Source organism: Clupea harengus, chromosome 18 (genome assembly GCF_900700415.2).
Source record: "Clupea harengus chromosome 18, Ch_v2.0.2, whole genome shotgun sequence".
Lineage (NCBI taxonomy): Eukaryota > Metazoa > Chordata > Actinopteri > Clupeiformes > Clupeidae > Clupea > Clupea harengus.
Window position 1 is genome coordinate 13,764,260 of NC_045169.1, and position 23,281 is coordinate 13,787,540.

General features: G+C 46.2%; 1 protein-coding gene across 1 annotated transcript in view; it reads left to right on the forward strand.

Moving 5' to 3' along the window:
* Window positions 1–23,281, forward strand: part of aco1 (aconitase 1, soluble) — a 28,895-nt gene that overhangs the window by 1,561 nt on the left and 4,053 nt on the right. The window contains exons 3-19 of the mRNA XM_012837398.3: window positions 831–984; window positions 1,610–1,778; window positions 2,252–2,389; window positions 6,516–6,585; window positions 7,157–7,340; window positions 7,604–7,743; window positions 8,335–8,506; window positions 8,716–8,816; window positions 9,276–9,392; window positions 10,309–10,468; window positions 10,619–10,754; window positions 11,073–11,157; window positions 12,039–12,195; window positions 12,847–12,971; window positions 13,319–13,423; window positions 21,497–21,639; window positions 21,979–22,126. Coding sequence (XP_012692852.2) covers window positions 888–984; window positions 1,610–1,778; window positions 2,252–2,389; window positions 6,516–6,585; window positions 7,157–7,340; window positions 7,604–7,743; window positions 8,335–8,506; window positions 8,716–8,816; window positions 9,276–9,392; window positions 10,309–10,468; window positions 10,619–10,754; window positions 11,073–11,157; window positions 12,039–12,195; window positions 12,847–12,971; window positions 13,319–13,423; window positions 21,497–21,639; window positions 21,979–22,126 — 2,247 coding nt within the window. The 5' untranslated portion in view covers window positions 831–887. The remainder of the gene's footprint in view (window positions 1–830; window positions 985–1,609; window positions 1,779–2,251; window positions 2,390–6,515; window positions 6,586–7,156; window positions 7,341–7,603; window positions 7,744–8,334; window positions 8,507–8,715; window positions 8,817–9,275; window positions 9,393–10,308; window positions 10,469–10,618; window positions 10,755–11,072; window positions 11,158–12,038; window positions 12,196–12,846; window positions 12,972–13,318; window positions 13,424–21,496; window positions 21,640–21,978; window positions 22,127–23,281) is intronic.

The following is a 23,281-nucleotide window of genomic DNA, read 5'->3' on the forward strand; positions in this document are numbered from 1 at the left end:
TGTTTCTGTCCCTGTTCAGATTCAATCCCGAATTGATGAATCCCGTTATTATTCATTATGAATCATTATAGATGATTCCCACTTTGGCCATGCTTCATGCTGGTATTCATCCCGTAGTGTGTTTCTGTTACCCCTGGTGACCTAGGGTTCTCAGTATTCCTGTTGGGGTCATGAACTCTGAGTGTAACGTGGAGAGACATGATATGGCGTCATGTGGTATGATGTGGGAGTGTGTTTCCCGAGAGACAGTCCTGTACACGTGCTGAGTGTTGCATCGGTGTCGGCTCACCTTTGGAACAGAGAGACATGTGGAGTACTGCACACCTGGCGGTAGTGACCCATTGGCTCACACGTAACACGTAACTATCATTCTCCTACTGCCTCTCTGTGCCAGAGGCTGCCATTGGCTGAGGGTCTATCCTTCCCTCCCCGTCTGTCACCCCCACCCTCTCTCCCTCCATCCGTCCATCTCTGGAGGTGGCGTGTGTCTGTGAGGATGTGATGTTGATGTTGCTGGTGTGATCCTGGTGGCCATGTGCCCACTGCTCTGCTGCTGTCCAGTAGGGGTTCAGTTCAGCAGAGAGACACACAAACACACACTCTCACTCTCACACACACACACACACACACACACACACACACACAAACACAAACACAAACACACACACACACAAAACACACACACACACACACACACACACACACACACACACACACACACACACACACACACACACACACACACACACACACACACTGACCTGACCATCCAGTGTCACGAACAGCACAGACTGATGGAGGTTTTGTGTTACTTCCCCCATGGTGTGCAGGTGTGTGTGTGAGTGTGTGTGAATGTGTATGGGTGTGTAGGGGGAGTATCTGCAGCCATGAGTAACCCTTTCGCACACCTCGTGGAGCCCCTGGACCCCCAGAAGCCAGAGCACAAGTTCTTCAACCTCACCAAGCTCGGAGACCCCAGATATGGTAGGCCACACATTCAGAACAGTGGACCCCCCCCCCCCCCCCCCCCCCCCCCCCCACACACACACACACACACACACACACTGTACAGAGATTCAGAAACTCCCGTATTACCTGCAAATTTCACTTTTACTTTTAAAAACAGATACCCATGAGCTAATCAGCTGTTCAACATTTAAAGTCATGTTAGGCACCTCTGTTTAGCGTCTCACTACGTGATCAGTCCATACAGTGTTCATGTGTGGCGCATGTCTGTTGTATTAATAATTGGGCTACTGTCCCTTCTAATATACAGGCTAAACAGGAGGCCCTGGGGGTATTAAGCTGTAAACTCATCACCAGATAAGTTAGTTATAGGCTGCTATGATGACATTTTCTTGTAGTTGATTGTTAAGATTTCTAGTTGTGTTTTTTCACCCTCAACCTACGCCCCTGTACAGTAACTCGTAGCTCTCATAGTAATACCCACACAGGTAATTACACACTACTGTCATAATAATACCCACACAGGTAATTACAGTGATATTACCCTCAATGTATTATTCTGGCAACTAACCTAAGTGTTTTATTTTCCCTCAATCACATATATGTATGCACACACACACACACACACACACACACACTGCAGCACGTCTGCCGTTCTCCATCCGTGTGCTGCTGGAGTCCGCGGTGCGTAACTGCGATGGGTTCCTGGTGAAGGGCTCTGATGTGGAGAGCATCCTGAACTGGCATCACACACAGACCCAGAGTGTGGAGGTTCCCTTCAAGCCCGCTCGGGTCATTCTGCAGGACTTCACGTGAGTCTCAACACATACACACACACACACACACACAAACACACAACACACTGTCTCAACATACACAGGTTTTAACACAAACACTCACCAGTCTCAACACACACACACTCACCAGTCTCAACACACACACACACACACACACACACACGTGCGTGCGTGCGTGCGTGCGCGCGTGTGTGTGCGTGCATGTGCGTTCTCTCCCTCCCCCACTTATGTGTGCGTTAAGCCTGTCAGGTCTGTAGCTCTAATTATTCCTGGCTCAGGAATTAGAGGAATTATCTGGATGAAAGTGCAACAGTGAAGGGAGAGTAGATTAACTGTCTCTCTTTCTCTGTCTCTGTCTCGTTCTTCCTCTCTCCCTCTCCCTCTCTCTTTCTCTCTTTCTCTGTCTCTGTCTCGTCCTCTCTCCCTCTCTCTCTCTCTCTCTCTCTTTGTCTCTCTCTCTCTCCCTCTCCCTCTCTCTCTCCCCCCAGGGGGGTACCTGCTGTGGTGGACTTCGCTGCCATGCGTGATGCGGTGAAGAAGCTGGGCGGCGACCCAGAGCAAATTAACCCCATCTGTCCTGCCGACCTCGTCATTGACCATTCCATCCAGGTGGACTTCAACAGGAAGTGAGTCATGGCATGCACACACAACCAGGAAGTGCTCTCTGTCACACTAACATGCTCAGCAGGAAAGCCCAGTTAGTGTTGCCTGAGCGGGAAGTGGAGTAAAGTTTAAAGTCAGCAGTGCACCTGGTCACACCTCGCTATTGTGTCCTGTGCCTCACACACACACACACACACACACACACACACACACACACACACTGTGGACAGACCCTAATCAGCTCCGAAGTCTGCTCTCACCCCCACTTCCTTTTTAAAAGGGATCATTATCATACACCCAAGCACACACACACACACACACACACACACACACACACACACACACAGAGAGACACATACACACAGACGCACAGATACACACACACAGACACGCATGATCATCTTTGTGATGTTCAAATGGGATGTCTTGGATATTTTTTGACACTCTGACTATGACATTAGCAGTGTTAAGGTTGCTGATTGGTCAGACTGCAGGCTGCCTGCTCATGTGATCTTAGAGCTGTGAAACTGAGCTGCTAGAGTTTTGGCACAGAGAACAATAGCAGAGAGAAAGGCATGGGTGAACACACACACACAGACACACACACACACACACACACTCACACTCACACTCACACTCACAAAACCCAGCTCTCACACAAACAAATACTCAAACAATTCCTGTCTATCTCTCTCGGTCACACACACACACACACACACACACACACACACACACACACACACACACACACACACACACACACACACACACACACACACACAGGCTTTCCTGGAGTCCTGTGCAAACTGCAGTTGTATAGACATCACGCCTAGCGGATTTGGAGGAGGCTTTCTCAAAAGACTCCAGTCTCTACTTAGTGGATTAAAGCTCTGCTTGGCTCACTCGAGGGTGCTGCGTTCACACACACACACACACACACATACTCAAACTCACACTCCCACACAAACACACACACACACACACACACACACACACACAGCTTGGCCTTCAGAGACTCTCTTTCACAGTTTCTTTTGGTTTGGCTTGGGTTTTTTAACTGCTTACACACAAAATGTTTACATGTCTCAGGTTTACTGAAACCTGACACTCAAACAGCAAAATCCCACACCAAATCTGCAAAACCGTGTGTGTGTGTGTGTGTGTGTGTGTGTGTGTGTGTGTGCCCCTATATAAGCTAATTCTTAGCCTTTGACTCCGTTTTCAACTTCATTGGGGGGGGGGGGGGGGCGTCATTCAACAGCTGATGTCATGTGGTTTGAGGCATGGAGCTAACTTTTGACCCTCAGACTCACAAACACTGGAGAACTGGCGGCACTCAAATCTAGAACATTAACGTCTCTCTTTCTGTCTCTCACGCACACGTACACACACATACTGTGGAGGGACCCTTATCAGCTCAGAAGTCTACTCTCACCTCCACTTCCTTTTTAAAAGGGATCATTATCATACGCCCACACACACACACACACACACACACACACACACACTTGACACTACATCCTCCAAGATCTTTATTGAGCTTTTGCATTATATTGAGGCGTGAGGGCAAAATCACTATTCTGGAGTGCTGCACTATGTGTGGATATTCACTGATATGCACTGTATTGAGTCACAGTGCACCAAATACCCAGATGCAGTGGCCTATCAGGTTCACTGTATCGAGTCATAGTGCACCAGAAACCTAGATGCAGTGGACTATCAGAAGGTTCACTGTATCGAGTCATAGTGCACCAGAAACCTAGATGCAGTGGCCTCTCTCTCTCTCTCTCTCTTTCTCACTCTCTCACTCACACACACCCACACACACACACCCCTATGCTTATAAACACTGTAGAGTGTGCAGTGTTGCGAAAAGGTCTCATGACTGATCCAGGTCCATGCTAGTCTCAGCCCGTTGCCAGTATATACAGTGGGGAAAATAAGTATTTGAACCCCTACCGATTTCGCAAGTTTGGCCACTTGCAAAGAAATGTGTGATCTATAATTGTAATAGTAGGTGTATTTTAACAGTGAGAAACAGAATATCAACAAAAAAATCCAGAAAACTGCATTTTATAACATGTATGACTTAATTTGCATTTGATGCAGAAAATAAGTATTTGAACCCCTAGCAAAACATGACTTAGTACTTGGTGGAATAACCCTTGTTGGTAAGCACAGACGTCAGACTTTTCTTGTAGTTGGTCACCAGGTTTACACACATCTCAGGAGGGATTTTGGTCCACTCCTCTTTGCAGATCCTCTCCAAATCCTTAAGGTTGCGTTTTCAATGGGAGGGAATGAGGGAATGAGGTTCAAGCCCAATATTCCACGTTACATGGCCCCATCCATAGTCCCCTCGACGCAGTGGAGTGGTCCTGTACCCTTGGCAGAGAAACAGCCCCAAAGCATAATGTTTCCACCTCCATGCTTGACGGTGGGGATGGTGTCATATTCAGCATTCTTCCCCCTCCAAACGCGGCAAGTCGAGTTGATGCCAAAGAGCTTGATTTTTGGCCTCATCTGACCACATCCTGTCTCCCAATCCTCCTTAGAATCATGCAAGTGTTCATTGGCAAACTTCAGACGGCCCTGTACATGTGATTCCTTGAGCAGGGGGACCTTGCGAGTGCTGCAGTACTTCAAACCATTACGGCGTAGTGTGTTGCCAATGGTTTTCTTGGTGACTGTGGTCCCAGCTGCCTTGAGATCATTCACAACCTCCCCCTGTGTAGTTCTGGGGTTATTCTGCACCTTTCGGATGATCACAGATACCGCACGAGGGGATATCTTGCATGGAGCCCCAGACCAAGAGCGGTTGACAGTTGTTTGGTGTTGCTTCCATTTACGAATAATCGCACCAATAGTTGTCGGCTTCTCACCAAGCTGCTTGCCGATGGTTTTGTAACCCATTCCAGCCTTGTGCAGGTCTACAATCTTATCTCTGACGTCCTTGGTCAACTCTTTGGTCTTGCCCATGGTGGTGAGGTTGAAGGTGTGAAGTATGATTCTTTGGACAGGTTTCTTTTATACACATCACCAGTTGAGATCAGGTGTACCTTGTTAGGCCTAATGAGGACTTATCTGTGTGCTTCTTGGGCACATAACTGGTCATTGGGAGCCAGAATTCTTGCTGTTTGCTTGGGGGTTCAAATACTTATTTTCTGTATCAAATACAAATAAAGTCATAAATGTTATAAAAAGCAGTTTTCTGGATTTGTTTGTTGATATTCTATACACACACACACACGCACACTCTACAGCTCACAAACACTCTCTACAGCTCACTCACATTGCCACTTTCATCTCGCCATGATCTGGTTGGCACCATCTCTCTGCTCAACTCATGCGTGGGAGACTTACACACACTGGACTGGACTGTTGCAAAGTAACAGTATTGGGAGTGTGTGTGTGAGCTGTAGAGAGAGTGTGTGTGAGCTATAGAGATTGTGTGTGTGAGCTATAGAAAGTGTGTGTGTGTAAGCTGTAGAGAGTGTGTGAGCTGTACTGTACTGTTGCATAATAAGAGCATAACACCGGCCCCTAGGAATCTCCTGCTTCACTTCTCTCAGTCTTCAGCCTTTATCCTGAGCTGTTCACAGGGGTGTTTTCCCTTTACATTTACATTTAGTCATTTAGCAGACGCTTTTGTCCAAAGCGACGTACAAAGGAGAGAACAGTCAAGCTAAGAGCAATAAAAACCTGGTGTAACAATACATACTACTTTACATAAGAAAATAGAAAAACGACATAGAAAGAAAAATAAATGCAGGAATGTAACTGCTGAAGTGCAAGTTAAGCCTTTATCCTGAGCTGTTCACAGGGGTGTTTCCCTTTATACTGAGCTGTTCACAGGGGTGTTTCCCTTCATACTGAGCTGTTCACAGGGGTGTTTCTCTTTATCCTGAGCTGTTCACAGGGGTGTTCAGCCTTAATGCTGAACTGTTCACAGGTTCAGTCTGTCCAGGGTTTGACATTGGAGCACACAGTTCCCACCATAAGTGAAGTGTAATAGTTTGCATCTACACTGTACATCCTCAGTATATAGACTTGTTTCCAGTCTCTCTGGTGCATATGGAGAGAGAGATAACATGCTAGCATTGCTAACACGCTCATTCATTTACTAAGCAGTGGCTGTTTTACCCCCAGGTCTGATAGTCTGCAGAAGAACCAGGACCTGGAGTTTGATAGAAATCGAGAGAGATTCCAGTTTTTGAAGGTGAAACTGCTTGTGTGTGTGTGTGTGTGTGTGTGTGCGTGTGCGTGTGTGTTTTATATGTAGTAAAGTGTGTGTGTGTGTGTTTATGATCAGAATATTATTTCTATGTGTTTGCACATTGTGTTACTATATAAACCACTTACAACCCATCATCCTAAGAGTGTGAGACCATGAGAGTGTGTGTGAGCTGTAGAGAGTGTGTGTGAGCTGTAGAGAGTGTGTGTGAGCTGTTAAGAGTGTGTGTGAGCTGTAGAGAGTGTGTGTGAGCTGTAGAGAGTGTTTGTGAGCTGTAGATGGTGTGTATGAGCTGTAGAGAGTGTGTGTGAGCTGTTTGAGCTGTAGAGAGTGTGTGTGAGCTATAGAGTGTGTGTGAGCTATAGAGTGTGTGTGAGCTGTAGAGAGTGTGTGTGAGCTATAGAGTGTGTGTGAGCTGTGTGAGCTGTAGATGGTGTGTGTGAGCTGTAGAGAGTGTGTGTGAGCTGTAGAGAGTGTGTGTGAGCTACAGAGAGTGTGTGTGAGCTGTCTAGAGTCTTGATTGTGTGTCCCAACTCTATGTTGTCTGGTTCCACAGTGGGGTTCTAAGGCATTCCGGAACATGCGCATCATTCCCCCGGGCTCAGGCATCGTGCACCAGGTGAATCTGGAGTACCTGGCGCGGGTGGTGTTCCAGCAGGACGGCCTCTACTACCCCGACAGCCTGGTGGGCACAGACTCTCACACCACCATGATCGACGGGCTGGGCGTGCTGGGATGGGGTGTGTACCCGCTCCTCTAGTGTCGTCGTGGTGCACTATTAGATATGTGTGTGTGTGTGTGTGTGTGTGTACACGTGTGTGTGTGTACACGTGTGTGTGTGTGTGTAGGGGGTGGTGGAATTAGGTGTATATCTACCTGTGTGTGTGTGTGTGTGTGTGTGTGTGTTCTCTGGCTTATCCTTCTAGTCTACCTCATAGTTCAGTTCAGTGGTGTCCTCAGTAGACGTCTTATCTAATTTGTTGTGTGATGACTTCCTCTTCAGGAGTGGGCGGGATCGAGGCGGAGGCTGTCATGCTGGGTCAGCCAATCAGCATGGTGCTCCCAGAGGTCATAGGTTACAGACTGGAGGGAACCCCTAACACTTTTATCACCTCCACTGACATCGTCCTCACCATCACCAAGGTAACGCTCTCTGTCAGGTGACACTGTGCCTTACAGGCCATTACAGGTTGTTAGTTGTGTTAATGGTGATGCTTGTTAATGGTAATGAGCTGGTTATGTTACAATGTAGTTGTATTATGAGCTGGTTGCATTATGAGCTGGTTATGTTATGATCTAGTTGTATTACGAGCTGGTTGTATTAGGAGCTGGTTGTGTTATGATCTAGTTGTGTTATGAGCTGGTTGTGTTATGAGCTGGTTGTATTACGAGCTGGTTGTGTTATGAGCTGGTTGTGTTATAAGCTGGTCGTGTTATAAGCTGTTTATGTTACAAGCTTGTTTGGTTATGAGCTGGTTGTATTGCTAATCTTAATGGATGGTGTTTCTGTGTGGGCTTAAGCCTAAAGATTACAGCCACAAGTTTAGTCCATTTCCTGTGAGAGTTTTGCTCCAGGACTAGATAGACTAGTGTCTGAAACAAGCCCAGAACTGGACTGGGCCAATCAAAGTGTCTGTAGCTCTTTGTGTTAGGAAGGTCTGTGTGTGTGTCTGTGTGTGTCTGTGTATGTCTGTGTATGTGGCACTAACCTCTCCCCCCCTCTCCCCCTGTCAGCACCTGCGTCAGGTGGGAGTCGTGGGTAAGTTTGTGGAGTTCTTCGGCCCAGGCGTTGCCCAGCTGTCCATCGCTGACCGTGCCACCATCGCCAACATGTGCCCAGAGTACGGCGCCACCGCCGCATTCTTCCCCGTTGACCACGTCAGCATGCAGTACCTCGAGCAGACAGGTGAGGGCGCTCACACACTCGCAACGGACCTGGGAGTTCATACATAGTGTGTGTGTGTGTGTGTGTGTGTGTGTGTGTGTATGTGTGTATGTGTATGTACTGCTGTGTCTTACACACGTGTATATGTGAAAATGGGTAGCATGTGTATTTCGATGCTTTACATATGTGTTAACTGCATTACTTAATTTATTTATTTAATGTGTGTTTAGGGAGAGACCCTGAGAAGCTGAGTTTTATCACTGACTATCTGAAGGCAGTGGGGATGTTCAGAGACTACAGTAACGAGTCCCAGGACCCTGAGTTTACCCAGGTAACGTCACAGCTCCGTCACGGCACAAACACAGCACAGTCTCAGCTCAGTTACAGCACAGTCTCAGCTCAGTTACAGCACAGTTACAGCTTGGTTAGACCTCAGTTACAGTGGAGTTACTTTAGAGTTACTGCAGAGTTACAGTAGTGTTCGGTAGAGTGTTACATGCACGGCTCAATGCATGAACATGAAGGGGATGCCACGCAGATTTGATAATAATAAAGGCAATTTATTAAATGATTATATTTTAAGAATAAAGAACGCAAATGTCTGGTGCAATTCAGTATTATGAAGAATAACCAAAAATATCATGCAGTCAGTCAAAACAAATCTCTGTATCTCTCTCTCTCTCTCTCTCTCTCTCTCTCTCTCTCTCTCTCTCTCTCTCTCTCTCTTTCTCTCTCCCCCTCTCCCTCTCTTTCATCCCCACTCTCTCTCTCCCCTCCCCCTCTCTCTCAGGTGGTGGGGATGGATCTGAGTTCAGTGGTGCCCTGCTGTAGTGGCCCTAAGAGGCCCCAGGACCGCGTGGCCGTCTCCGACATGAAGTCTGACTTTGAGGCCTGTCTGGGGGCCAAGGTACCGCCTCTGTCCCACCCCCCTCTCACATGACCCCATCTGCTAGATTCTGTGTGTAGGGTATATGATATACTGTGTGTGTGTGTGTGTGTGTGTGTGTGTGTCTTTGTGTGTGTGTCTTTGTGTGTGTGTCTTTGTGTGTGTGTCTGTGTGTGTGTGTGTGTGTGTGTGTGTGTGTGTGTGTGTGTGTGTGTGTGTGTGTACTGCATTGTGCGCATGCGTTGGCAATGGCGGACGCTGGCCTAACGCTGACACGCTGGAAGCACTAAAATAACATCTCACCCATCGTAACTGCCGCCGAAAACTTAATAACAACTTTGCTGCCATTGAGCACATCCCAAATACACCAGACCTTGTGTCAATTGATGAAAAGAACAAAGCGATCACAATCATTGAAATTGGTTGCTCTTATGACGTTTACATGGACACCTGCTATGCGTCAAAACTGTTAAAATACCAACCCTTAAGTAATGTTTTAACCAACTATGGCTACTCATGTAAAGTCATTGCCCTGATCTTTGGTAGCTTAGGTCATGTGCATAGAATGTGTGTGCGAGGCCTGCAAATCTGTGGACTCTCTAAGAAAAGGGCCAAACACTTCACAAAGTACTGCTCTATATCAGCAGTAATTGGTAGCCTTTTCATCTGGAAGCGCAGGTGTCACCTTTACCCGTAATGTACAATATGGACTGAAACTTTGACCGCAATTTAATACTTCCTCTTAGCCAAATTTGGATTTTGCCATGATATGTACTTATTTAACAAATCTAAATAAAGAAATGTGTGTGTGTGTGTATGCCAGTGTGTGCAAGTGCTAATCACTTTTCACCAGTCACCTGTCACATACATTATTTCACTAACCCGGCTGTGTGTGTGTGTGTGTGTGTGTGTGTGTGTGTGTGTGTCCCATTTTCAGCAAGGCTTTAAGGGCTTCCAGGTGGCTCCTGAGCGCCATTTGGACTCTGTGCCGTTCCAGTATAACGGAGCTGACTACTCGCTCTCTCACGGATCCGTCGTCATCGCCGCTATCACCAGCTGCACCAACACCAGCAACCCCTCTGTCATGCTTGGAGCTGGTATGAACACACACACACACACACACACACACACACACACACACACACACACACACGTATGCCAGTGGTGGCATAGACATCACCTCTGTTACTAGCATTAGCCTGTAGCCTGACCTCTGCCCTCTGACCTTTAACCCTGCTCCCACTCAGGTCTGCTGGCGAAGAAGGCCATAGAGTGTGGTTTGAGTGTGAAGCCCTACATCAAGACCAGCCTGTCGCCAGGCAGCGGGGTCGTCACCTACTACCTGAAGGAGAGCGGCGTCATGGACTACCTGTTCCAGCTCGGGTAAGACCTCGTGCTGTTTGAGTGTCGCGTGTGTGTCCCGCCATGGATCCGCACCTCACCACTGTTCTATTGACATAACAGCACAGGCCGCAGCCACGTCTCAGAAAGAGAGTTGAGAGTAGTTTATAGACAATAAAGTTAATCAGCATTTTGTTCTTCTCTGGTTTTAGTCCTATGTCCTGTATGCATATTAAAATATAGAGTAATATTGGCTGCTGAGTTGACTCGTGTGTGTGTGTGTGTGTGTGTGTGTGTGTGTGTGTGTGTGTGTGTGTGTGTGTGTGTGTGTGTGTGTGTGTATGTCTGTGTGTTCACCAGGTTTGAGGTGGTAGGCTATGGCTGCATGACCTGCATTGGCAACAGTGGGCCCTTACCTGATCCTGTAGTCGAGGCCCTCACTAAGGTACCGGCTCACACTCACACAACACACACACCTCACATCAGCTTCTCAACACTGCCACACACACACACACACACACACACACACACCTCACATCAGCTACTCAACACTGCCACACACACACACACACACACACACACACACACACACACACACACACACACACACACCTCACATCAACTACTCAACACATAACACTGACACACACACAAACCCAGTCTGACATCAGTGACTAATTTATGCCATCAAACCCGACAACCGTGACTACTTTATCCTATCAAACCCAGTCTGACATCAGTGACTACTTTACATTTACATTTAGTCATTTAGCAGAAGCTTTTGTCCAAAGCGACGTACAAGGGAGAGAACAGTCAAGCTAAGAGCAATAAAAAACCTGGTGTAACAATAAATACTACTTTACATAAGAAATAGAAAAAAACGACCTAGAAAGGAAAAAGAAGTGCAGGAATGTAACTGCTGAAGTGCCAGTTAAGCACTAGTCAAGGTACCAGTTAGGAAGGGAGGTTCTCTCTGAAGAGTTGGGTCTTGAAGGTAGAGAGGGACGCTCCTGCTCTGGTAGTACTAGGCAGGCTACTTTATGCTACTTTATCCTATCAAACCCATTCAGACATCAGTGACTACTATATGTCATCAAACCCATTCAGACATCAGTGACTACTATATGCTACTATATGCCATCAAACCCTCTCAGCCCTCCACTACTAATGTAGATCAGTCCTGTACGGATCCAGTTCAGTTAAAGTGATGATGATGTTAAAGAGGGCTGTAGTGGGAGTGTATTATCTAGTTCAACTCTCAGTTTAAGCATTTGATCTAATGGTACCCTTCACACACACACACACACACACCTCTCTTCTGTCCAGGGGGACCTGGTGGCTTCTGGCATCCTCTCAGGCAACCGTAACTTTGAGGGCCGCGTGCACCCCAACACTCGTGCCAACTACCTGGCATCACCGCCACTTGTCATCGCCTATGCCATCGCCGGCACGGTCCGGATCGACTTCGAGAAGGAACCTGTCGGTGAGAAGAGAGAGAGGCAGAGCTGCATGGAGCTCTCAAACTCAGATACAATGGGGAAGCATTCTAACATGGGTGGGAACGCTGTAACTCGTAGTAACAGAGAAGGAAAAACATCAAGTAAAACTTCCACTAGAGATTGGACATGAAGTGGGGTCTGTAGAGATTGGTAATGACATTAAGTGTGGTCTGTAGATAGAATAGAATAGAATATATTTATTTGTCATTGCACAAGTACAACGAAATTGAGGTAGCAGCTCTCAGACACAAAAACAATAAAAATATAGATTGAACATACATATTTACACTATAAAAACACAAGACATATAACACAACAGAGAGACAAATACAGGTCACTTTTGTGCATTGTTAAGTGCTATGATGGCTCTGGGATAGAAGCTGTTTCTCAGCCTGTCTGTTTTTGCTATGATGGTCCTAAAGCGTCTCCCTGAGGGCAACAGTTCAAATAGGTGGTAACCAGGGTGTGTTGAGTCTCTGAGGATACTGTGGGCTTTTCTGAGGCAGCGTGTAGATGTGGTCAATAGAGATTGTTAATGCCAATACCTGTGCTCCCCCATCCGTGTGTGTGTGTGCGCGCGTGCGTGTGTCTGTGTGTGCGCGCGTGCGTGTGTGTGTGTGTGTGCGTGTGTCCAGGGCTGAACCGCGATGGGAAGGAAGTGTTTCTGAGGGACATCTGGCCGACGCGGGAGGAGATCCAGAGTGTGGAGAGGAAGTTTGTCATCCCAGCCATGTTCAAGGAGGTCTACGAGAAGATCGAGGTATGCCGAGCCCACACACACACACACACACACACACACACACATACACTTGCACACAAACACATACACGTACACACACTCACAAAGAGACTGTTTGTCATCCCAGTCAAAGAGGTCTATGAGAAGATACAGGTATGCAGAGCCCACACACGTGCACGTCACTCAGTTGTGACATACAGGAAGGGATTTTGTGAGGTAACAAGTTTGTGTATGTACTCTGCTTCTGACACGTGTGTGTGTGTGTGTGTGTGTGTGCGTGCGTGCGTGCGTGCGTGTGTGTGTGTGTGTGTGTGCGTGCGTGTGTGCGTGTGTGCGTGTGTGTGTGTGTGGTGTGTGTCTCCATGTAGAATGTGAATGAGCGCTGGAACGACCTCGTTGCCCCCTCTGATAAACTCTACACCTGGGACCCCAAGTCCACCTACATTAAGTCTCCGCCCTTCTTTGATGGACTGGTAAGCTTCCTCTCTTCCATTTTACTGACCTCAGAGTAAAGGTCAGGAGGTAACTTCCTGTTTTACTCTGACCCAGTGTGCTACTCAAAACCATTATTTGGGGGAACAGCTTATGTTGTTGTGTTCTTGATGTGGCAGCCATTTAGCCTGTGTGTGGCAGCCATGTTTATCAATAAGTCTGTGTGTGGCAGCCATATTTATCATTTAGTCTGTGTGTGTGCTTCTTGCCACAAAGAACCACTCTAACTCTGAATCATGATCTAGTGATGGTGGCACTACCCACAGAGCAGATGGGACTGTCCCCTGTAGTGGAGCAGTTATCTGGTGTGGAGAGTGTTCTGTCCTCTAGAGTTATCTGGTGTGGAGAGTGTAGGTGCCATATGCACATCTAATGATTTTGGGATACAGGCCTCACTATATAATTGTTTATGAAAGGTATTTAGTATTAAGTTCATGATTTGATTATCGTTATTTATATTATTGTATAGTATATGTACTATTTAGTATTCATTCATTTCATGATTTACCTCCATTGATATATTGATTGATAATAGGTGCCTGTAGCTTTAAGGGCATTGTTTTGGTTTAACTGCGCTGCCGTAGCTAGGCAGTATATGACCTGTGGATGGCACGAGAAGTTAAGGAGTCTCACGGTTTTTCTGACCGTGTCGTGTCGTGTGAACTTGTTAAGATAGTTAGTCAAGGATACATTATAAGTTTTACATTACATTAGGTGGATTATTTAATGTTTGTTAATGTCTTTGCTACAAATAAATATTTAAAATTCATCTACATTGGAAGACACACCTTTTTGGAAATGAACACGCGTCAGCCATAGGCTCCACTACGAAAATAAGAAGAGTTTTATTGGAAAACCCTACACTCAAGTCAGAAAAACCGTTGGCTCCGGGAGGAAAGTGGACTTTGGAAAGGACAAGGCTCGTGGAAACTGGACTGCTTCAACGGACAACGTTTTCAAGGTATCTCGTTGAAATTAGCCCCGGATTGTGGAAGCTAAAGGAAGCACGGTAAGCAGTGAAAATTTGCCTTGCTAAGTTTGGAAAGTTGCCATTATGCAAGAAGGATATGAAGAGCTAGCTTGTAAAAAAAGAGAATCCAAAATGACTGAGAAGGCTGTCGAGGAAAAAGTGCACAGATTGACTCAATCTAGAAAAGCTAAGCTAGGTCATCTAACTAGCCAAGCTAACCACCTCGAACGGCTAATGGAAGATGACGCTAACGTTAACACAGTTAAACAAAAATTACGTCTGGATTATCAAGATTCAATTGGAGAATTGTGCAAGATAAATGATGCTTTAACACATGTACTTTATGGTGAAGAATTGGAAACTGATCAGAGTTCATGGTATGAGCCAAAATTAATACACGTCCGTGGATTTATGCAGCCAGTGGAAATGTGGATAAAGGCAGCTGAAGAGCGCGCGAAACAAGCTAAAGAATGTGACGCAGCCATTCAGCCAGCAGACAGTGTGTCGATGGTGTCCTCTGCTCAAAGCAGTTATAGCAGAAAGCGTGGGTCAGCTGTCGGAAGTAAAGTGTCCAGCACATCCTCAGTGCGCCTCAAAGCTGAAGTAGAGAGAGCCACATTACTTGCACAGGCTGCAGCTCTGAAACAAAAGCAAGAACTTGAACGTCAGGAGGCTGAATTAAAAGCAAAAAGAGAAGCTTTAGAACTGCAAACGGCTATTGCCGCCTCTGATGCTAAACTCAAAGTTTTGGAAAATTATGAAATTGAGCGCGTAACATGCACACATGTAAGCCCTGTAGGTGGAATGACTATTGAGTCTGGATATTTACCATTAGGCCTACCCGTGGGTCAAAATCCAGTTATCAACCTGGAAAATGGACAAGGTGAATTCAGGCCACTTCAACCCCAGTCTACTGCCGTGCAACAGAGTAGTGGTAACTTTGTAACAGATGACTACACCGTTGAAACGCTCTGCAGCGTAATGACGCGCCAGAACAACATCACAGAGTTAATGGTGAAGCAACAGAGAATGATGACACTGCCCCCATTAGACATCCCTACTTTCAGTGGCAATCCATTAGACTACAAAGTGTTCATAAGAGCCTTTGAACACGGCGTAGAATCCCGCACTGAAAGCCTCAAAGACCGTCTCTACTTTTTAGAGCAGTTCACTAGCGGGCAGCCCAAAGAGCTGATAAAGAGTTGCCTTCACATGAAATCAGATGCAGGATACCACAGGGCCAAACAGCTACTCAAAGAGCATTTTGGAAATGATTATAAAATCGCCATAGCCTACATGAACAAAGTGTTAAACTGGACACCTATCAGGCCAGAAGATACTGAGTCTTTGAATGCCTTTTCACTCTTCCTAACAGCCTGCTGCAACACCATGGATGAAGTGAGTTACATGGAGGAGTTGGATAATGTTGCAAACTTGAAGGCTATCGTAGCAAAGCTTCCATTCAAGTTACGTGAAAGGTGGAGAAGTGTTGTGTGTGGCATACAAGAGCGATGTGACAGAAGAGTCAAATTTAAAGATTTAGTTGAGTTCATTAACAAGCAGGCCAAAATTGCACTTCACCCAGTATTTGGTGACATAAAAGATAGCACTCCAGCTAAAACGCCCCCAATTCAACCAAATTATTACAAAGAACAGAAAAAAGGCATAATCAAGAAGTCATTCACCACAAGTGCCATACAGCTGGACACATCAAAGAAAAACACAGGCTCAGTTGAGCACACAGATCCTGCCTCACCAACGACACCACCGTGTCTCTTCTGTAAAGGTGAGCACGCCATAGAGACATGTAGTAAGCTTAAAGGCAAGCCACACAAAGAAAAAATAGAATTCTTGAGAAGCAAAGGACTTTGTTTTAGCTGCCTTAAGCATGGCCACATGAGTAAATTCTGCAAAGGAAAAGTGAGCTGTGAGGTGTGTTCCTTGACTCATCCTACACTGCTGCACATTAAGAAAAAGGACATGGTCACTTATGCAGAAAAGAAGACAGACAATTGTGACGGTCAGACAGTCTTGAGTGCATTTGTCTGCACTCAGTCTGAGGGTTGTGAGCTGACTGGGGCCGGGGAAGATGACTGCATACTTGCAATAGTTCCCGTCCAAGTCAAGGCCAAGATGGGAAATGTGGTGCTGCAGACGTATGCCTTCATGGACCCGGGTAGCTCAGCCACGTTTTGTACCGAGACACTGATGAACAAATTGAAGCTCAGTGGACGGAAGACCGACATACTGCTGAGAACCATGAACGAAGAGAAACCTGTCAGTACTTACGTGGTGTCCAGCCTGGAGGTCAGCAGTCTGTCAGGTGACGAGTTCATTGATCTTCCAGATGCTTTCACGCAAAAGACGATACCTGTAGGTAAAGAAAACATACCACAACAAAAGGATCTTGAAAGGTGGCCTCACCTCAAAGAAATAAAGCTGCCCCAGATTGAAGCTGACATCGGATTGCTTATTGGAGCAAATGTGCCTAAAGCTATGGAACCATGGGAGGTGGTGAGCAGTGTTGGTAATGGACCGTACGCTGTAAGAACCAAACTCGGCTGGACCGTGAATGGACCTTTAAGAGAAAGCTGCAGTCACACAGGTAAAAGAACACCAACCAAGACCATGGCAAACCGCATCTCAGTGGCCAGTCTGGAGAACTTGTGGCTTCAACAGTTTCAGATGGATTTCCCAGAGGGAGGGAAACATGATGAAGTGGAGATGTCCCGAGAAGACCATCAGTTCATGGACATTGTAATGGATTCAGCAAAACGGGTCGACGGCCACTACAATATATGTTTGCCTCTCAAGAACAAGATGGTCAACATGCCAAACAATCGGATAATGGCCGAGCAGCGAACTCAGAGCTTAAGGCGAAAATTCATCAGGAATGACTGCTTTCACAAGGAATACACAGACTTCATGGACGGCATTCTTCAGAAGGGCTATGCAGTACAGCTGTCTGATGAAGAGATGACGCACAAGGAAGGGAAGGTATGGTATATACCGCACCATGCTGTATATCACCCTGTGAAGCAGAAACTAAGAGTCGTGTTCGACTGTGCCGCCTCCTATCAGGGAACATCACTGAACGAACAACTTTTGCAAGGTCCAGATCTGACCAGCAGTCTAATTGGCGTTGTCATTCGATTCAGACAAGAACCAGTTGCGATCATGGCGGACGTGGAAGCGATGTTCCACCAGGTAAAAGTGCCTGACGACGACTCCAACTTACTGAGGTTCCTCTGGTGGCCAGGCGGGGACTACAATCAAGCTTTGACTGAACACAAGATGACTGTGCATCTGTTCGGAGCCACATCCTCCCCCAGCTGCGCTAGTTTTGCGTTGAGGAAGTGTGCCGAAGATCAGAGCGGACAGTTCAAAGCCGAAGTTGTACAGACAGTCTTACAGAATTTTTACGTGGATGACTGCCTCAAATCCGTTGCTACAGATGAGGCAGCCATATCAATGTGTCAAGATCTCATGAGAATCTGCGCCTATGGAGGCTTTCGTCTCACAAAATGGGTGAGCAACCGTCGGAAAGTGCTCGACTCCATCCCAAAGTCTGAACTGGCTGGAGAGATGAAAACCTTGGATCTTGACCATGATGAACTTCCTCTGGAAAGAGCCCTTGGACTCAATTGGTGTGTCGAGTCTGACACATTTAAGTTTAAAATCACCATCAGAGACCGCCCATTCACAAGACGGGGACTTCTTTCAGTTGTCGGGTTCAGTGTATGACCCATTAGGCATCCTGTCGCCTGTGGTTTTGCCAGCAAAGACCATCCTGCAAGACCTGTGCAGACTGAAGCTGGGATGGGATGACGACTTACCTGAACACATCAAGAAGCGGTGGTCCGACTGGTTAGCCAGTCTTCCTGCTTTGGAGAACTTCTCATTTCCGAGATGTCTGAAGCCTGAAGGATTTGGAGATTATGGATTTGCGCAGCTACATCACTTTGCTGATGCGAGTGAGTATGCTTATGGTTCAGTCAGTTACCTTCTCATGCGGAGCGCAAGTAACAAACTGCATTGTGCGTTCATGATGGGCAAGTCCAGAGTGGCACCTCTCAGGCCTCCTACCATTCCACGTATGGAGTTGACCGCTGCCACAGTAGCCGTGAAAATGGATGGTGTCCTGAGAAGAGAGCTCCAATTAGATCTTGACCAATCAATGTTCTGGACTGACAGTACGGTGGTGCTGAGATATCTTCAAAATGAGACGACACGTTACCGCACGTTCGTGGCAAACAGAGTTTCAGATATTCTGAAAGGCTCTGATGTGGAACAATGGAGACACGTTGGCACTGACAAGAACCCGGCTGACTACGCCTCTAGAGGCCAAAGAGTGGATGAATTCTTGAAGAACACAAGTTGGGTGTCAGGCCCAGAATTCCTCTGCAGTCCAGTTGAGTGCTGGCCAAAGACTCCATTGAACAATGCAGAGATCACTTCAGATGATCCTGAGATCAAAAGAATTAAAGTAAATTCCATAAATGTGAGAGAAGACGTAAGTCCATTCAAGAAACTGATCAACTACTTCTCATCGTGGATAAAGCTGAAACGAACTGTGGCATGGTTCTTGAAGATTAAAGTCATGCTTTGGAGCCTCTGTCAAAAGCGTGAAGAGCTGCGTGCAGCCTGTGAGGAAGCCAGCATTGACAGTGGTCAACAGCTGATCCAAAGTCAGATGGACAGTCTCAAGGAAAGCTTCAAGAACACACGCATTTCAGTGGAAGACCTTGATGAGGCAGAGCTTCGCATAGTCAAATTCTGTCAGAAGGAGAAATTCTCTGAAGAAATGTCAGCTCTGTTCAAAGGACAGAATGTGAAACGCAGCAGCCACTTGTACAAGTTGAATCCCATACTTCAAGACGGCCTGTTGCGCGTTGGTGGAAGACTAAGTCGGGCAGCTATGCCAGAGAACAACAAGCAGCCTGTCATCTTGTCAAGGGACTTTCACATAACCAACCTGATTCTCCAACAGATCCATGAAGACACTGGGCATGGAGGGCGCAATCACATGCTCTCTGAATTGCGTCAGAAGTTTTGGATCCCGAGTGCCAACACGGCTATCCGAAAGGTCCTTGGAAAGTGTGTGACCTGTCGTCGCTTACATGGAAAAGCTGGAAAACAACTAATGGCTGATCTTCCACAAGAGCGTGTACTGCCGGATGACCCACCCTTCACAAGAGTCGGTGTGGATTACTTTGGACCACTTGAGGTGAAACGTGGACGAAGCCTCATAAAGAGATATGGAGTCATATTCACCTGTTTAGCCGTGCGTGCAGTGCATATTGAGCTTGCCTCATCATTAGACACAGATTCGTGCATAAATGCACTCCGGCGCTTCATAGCACGACGAGGACAAGTGAAAGAGATTCGTTCGGATAATGGGACAAATTTTGTTGGAGCCAATCGTGAGCTGAAGGCGGCCGCTGCCAACTGGAACTCCTCACAGTTTCAGCATCTGTTCCACCAACATGGGATCAAGTGGTCATTCAACCTCCTGCCGCTTCACATCATGGCGGAGCGTGGGAACGGCTGATAAGATCCATAAGGAAGGTGTTGAATTCCACTGTGAGAGAGCAAGTCCTTGATGAAGAAAGCCTTCACACAGTCTTGTGCGAGGCAGAGTCGATCATCAACAGCCGACCTATCACAAAGGCGTCTAGTGATCTGAATGACTTGGAGGCGTTGACGCCAAATCATCTCCTGTTGCTGAAAACAAAGCCGTCCTTACCTCCAGGATTGTTCGACCAAGATGACCTCTACACGCGGCGTAGATGGAGGCAGGTGCAATATATGTCCAACCTATTCTGGAAGAGATGGATTAAAGAGTACTTACCTCAACTCCAGGAGCGCCAGCGGTGGGCCACAGCTTCCAGAAATTTCGCAGAAGGAGACGTTGTTCTTCTTGTGGATGACTGTGCTCCAAGGAATTCATGGATTATGGGAAAGATCGTTGAGACAGTTCCAGACAAGAAGGGTCTTGTTCGCAGAGTACGGATAAAGACAAAGACCAATGTTTTAGACAGACCCATCACAAAGATTTGTCTGCTTTTGGAGTCTGACTACGCCAGTGGTAAAGACTGAGCCCCCACAATGAGCCATGTGCTAGCCAACCTCTGGCTCTCTCTCTCTCTCTCTCTCTCTCTCTCTCTCTCTTTCCTCTTTTTCTATCTTTCTCTTTCTCTCCCCAGGCTTCGTTTGAAGATGGACTGCCAGTGGACTTTATATCCCTTTTTTAAGTTGATTGAAGGATATTGGACATTTAGTATGCCTATTAAAGGCACTCTTTTTCATGTGCTTGAACATTGAATGTTTAGTAATGTGAATTTCTGTTCATGATATTCATTGAAAGTTTACAGAAAAGTGGTAATTGTTCTAAGTTACTGCATTAATAGAACAATTAGGGGCCGGTAATGTAGGTGCCATATGCACATCTAATGATTTTGGGATACAGGCCTCACTATATAATTGTTTATGAAAGGTATTTAGTATTAAGTTCATGATTTGATTATCGTTATTTATATTATTGTATAGTATATGTACTATTTAGTATTCATTCATTTCATGATTTACCTCCATTGATATATTGATTGATAATAGGTGCCTGTAGCTTTAAGGGCATTGTTTTGGTTTAACTGCGCTGCCGTAGCTAGGCAGTATATGACCTGTGGATGGCACGAGAAGTTAAGGAGTCTCACGGTTTTTCTGACCGTGTCGTGTCGTGTCGTGTCGTGTGAACTTGTTAAGATAGTTAGTCAAGGATACATTATAAGTTTTACATTACATTAGGTGGATTATTTAATGTTTGTTAATGTCTTTGCTACAAATAAATATTTAAAATTCATCTACATTGGAAGACACACCTTTTTGGAAATGAACACGCGTCAGCCATAGGCTCCACTACGAAAATAAGAAGAGTTTTATTGGAAAACCCTACAGAGAGTGTTCTGTCAGACTCTCTCTCTCTCTGTCTCTCTGTGTCTGTCTGTCTGTCTGTCTGTCTGTCTTTCTTGTGTTTTGTCCAATGCTGTGTGTGTGTTGACGGTGTGTACTGTGTTGTGTTCCACAGACGCGGGAGTTGAAAACGCCTCAGTCCATCACAGACGCCTACGTTCTGCTCAACTTCGGAGACTCAGTGACCACTGACCACATCTCGCCCGCGGGCAACATCGCTCGCAACAGCCCCGCAGCTCGCCACCTGACCGACAGAGGGTGAGCACACACACACACACACACACACACACACACACACACACACACATGTACACACACACACACACAGACCACATATCCCCTCCAGGCAGCATCGCTCACAACAGTCCTGCAGCTCGCCACCTGACCAGTAGAGGGTGAAAAAAAATTTAAACACACACACACACACAAACCCTCTCTTGCTCTCATCTCCAGGCTCTAGTGTGTTTAACTCATGCAGCTCCAGGTGTGGGAACGATGCAGTCATGGCACACACGCTCACACACCCGACACGCACACACACACACGCACACACACACACAAACATTAATCTCTCCCTCTCCCCCTGCGTTTCTGTAGGCTGACTCCTCGTGAGTTTAACTCCTATGGCTCTCGGCGTGGGAATGACGCGGTCATGGCTCGTGGAACCTTTGCCAACATCCGCCTTCTTAACAAGTTCCTGGGCAAGCAGGCCCCCAAGACCGTCTACCTGCCCACAGAAGAGACGGTGAGAGTCTGTGTGTGTGTGTGTGTGTGTGTGTGTGTGTGTGTGTGTGTGTGTGTGTGTGTGTGTGTGTGTGTTTATTGTTGGTTGGAGTGTTAATATATATATACATATATAGTATATGAGCATCCAGTAATTCTGTCAATTTATGGAAACAAACTACCAACAGTGTTAAGTAGTGAACGCATATTTGGGAGGGAATTTTAGAATTGACCTATGGCTAAGCCCCGCCCCTCGAACGCAGACGAGCCAATGGCAGTTTAGTAACAACTGCACTCGGACATCTTGAGTTTAAAACTCCATAGAGTAGCATTAGAAACCGTGATTCTTCACTTGTTTTATGGGGTTTGTTGTAATGTAAGTTGAACAAAAATGGTCAAACGATGTGCATGGGGTAGATACAACACTTATACGAGGTATCATGAGAGGATAGGCAATGGGGTATATTTTATCCCTTTTCCCAAACTAAAACAAGGCAGAGCCAAATGTCTCCGGTGGAGAAGACCACAGTCAACTCTACGTTCATTAGCTATCTGCCATACTCTTGTTAGGTTGGAATTTTTCTCTGCTAAAGCAATCAACTAAGCCTACATGATCATAGGTATACTCATTATTCACATTATTGTCATTGACAGTACCGGCTTACTTTCACCACTGATGTTAGGCTTAGGCAAGTTATCTCTGGCTAAAACGGTTAAAACTAGCTAACGCTAACGTTAGCTATTTACTAGCTGCGCTAGCGTAGCTATGTCAGTTATCGAACAGTTTGTCAAAAATCAGCCATTCTATTAAACAATCGATATGCACACGTCAAGTATACATAAGTTTAATAATGAATTAACATGACAACGTGAACATTTGCCGATAACACACGCATGCCGGTTACGATAGCTAGCTAGACAGTTAGGACACTGTCCTGTCAGGGGCAGGTTAATGCTAGTTATAATAAACGTTGGTCTACATCTCAGTGCCTCTCCAGATTAGTTAAATTAACTGAAGGTAAATTAATTTAATCTTTCCATGCGGTGCATGAACAATGCTGGTATTGGATGTATTTATCTGCAATCGTGATGACCGTGAGATGAGGCTTCTCCCTCTTGCATAGTGATCTGTACATTTTCGCCTCAAATTTAAGCTTGTTATCCACCATATCTAGTT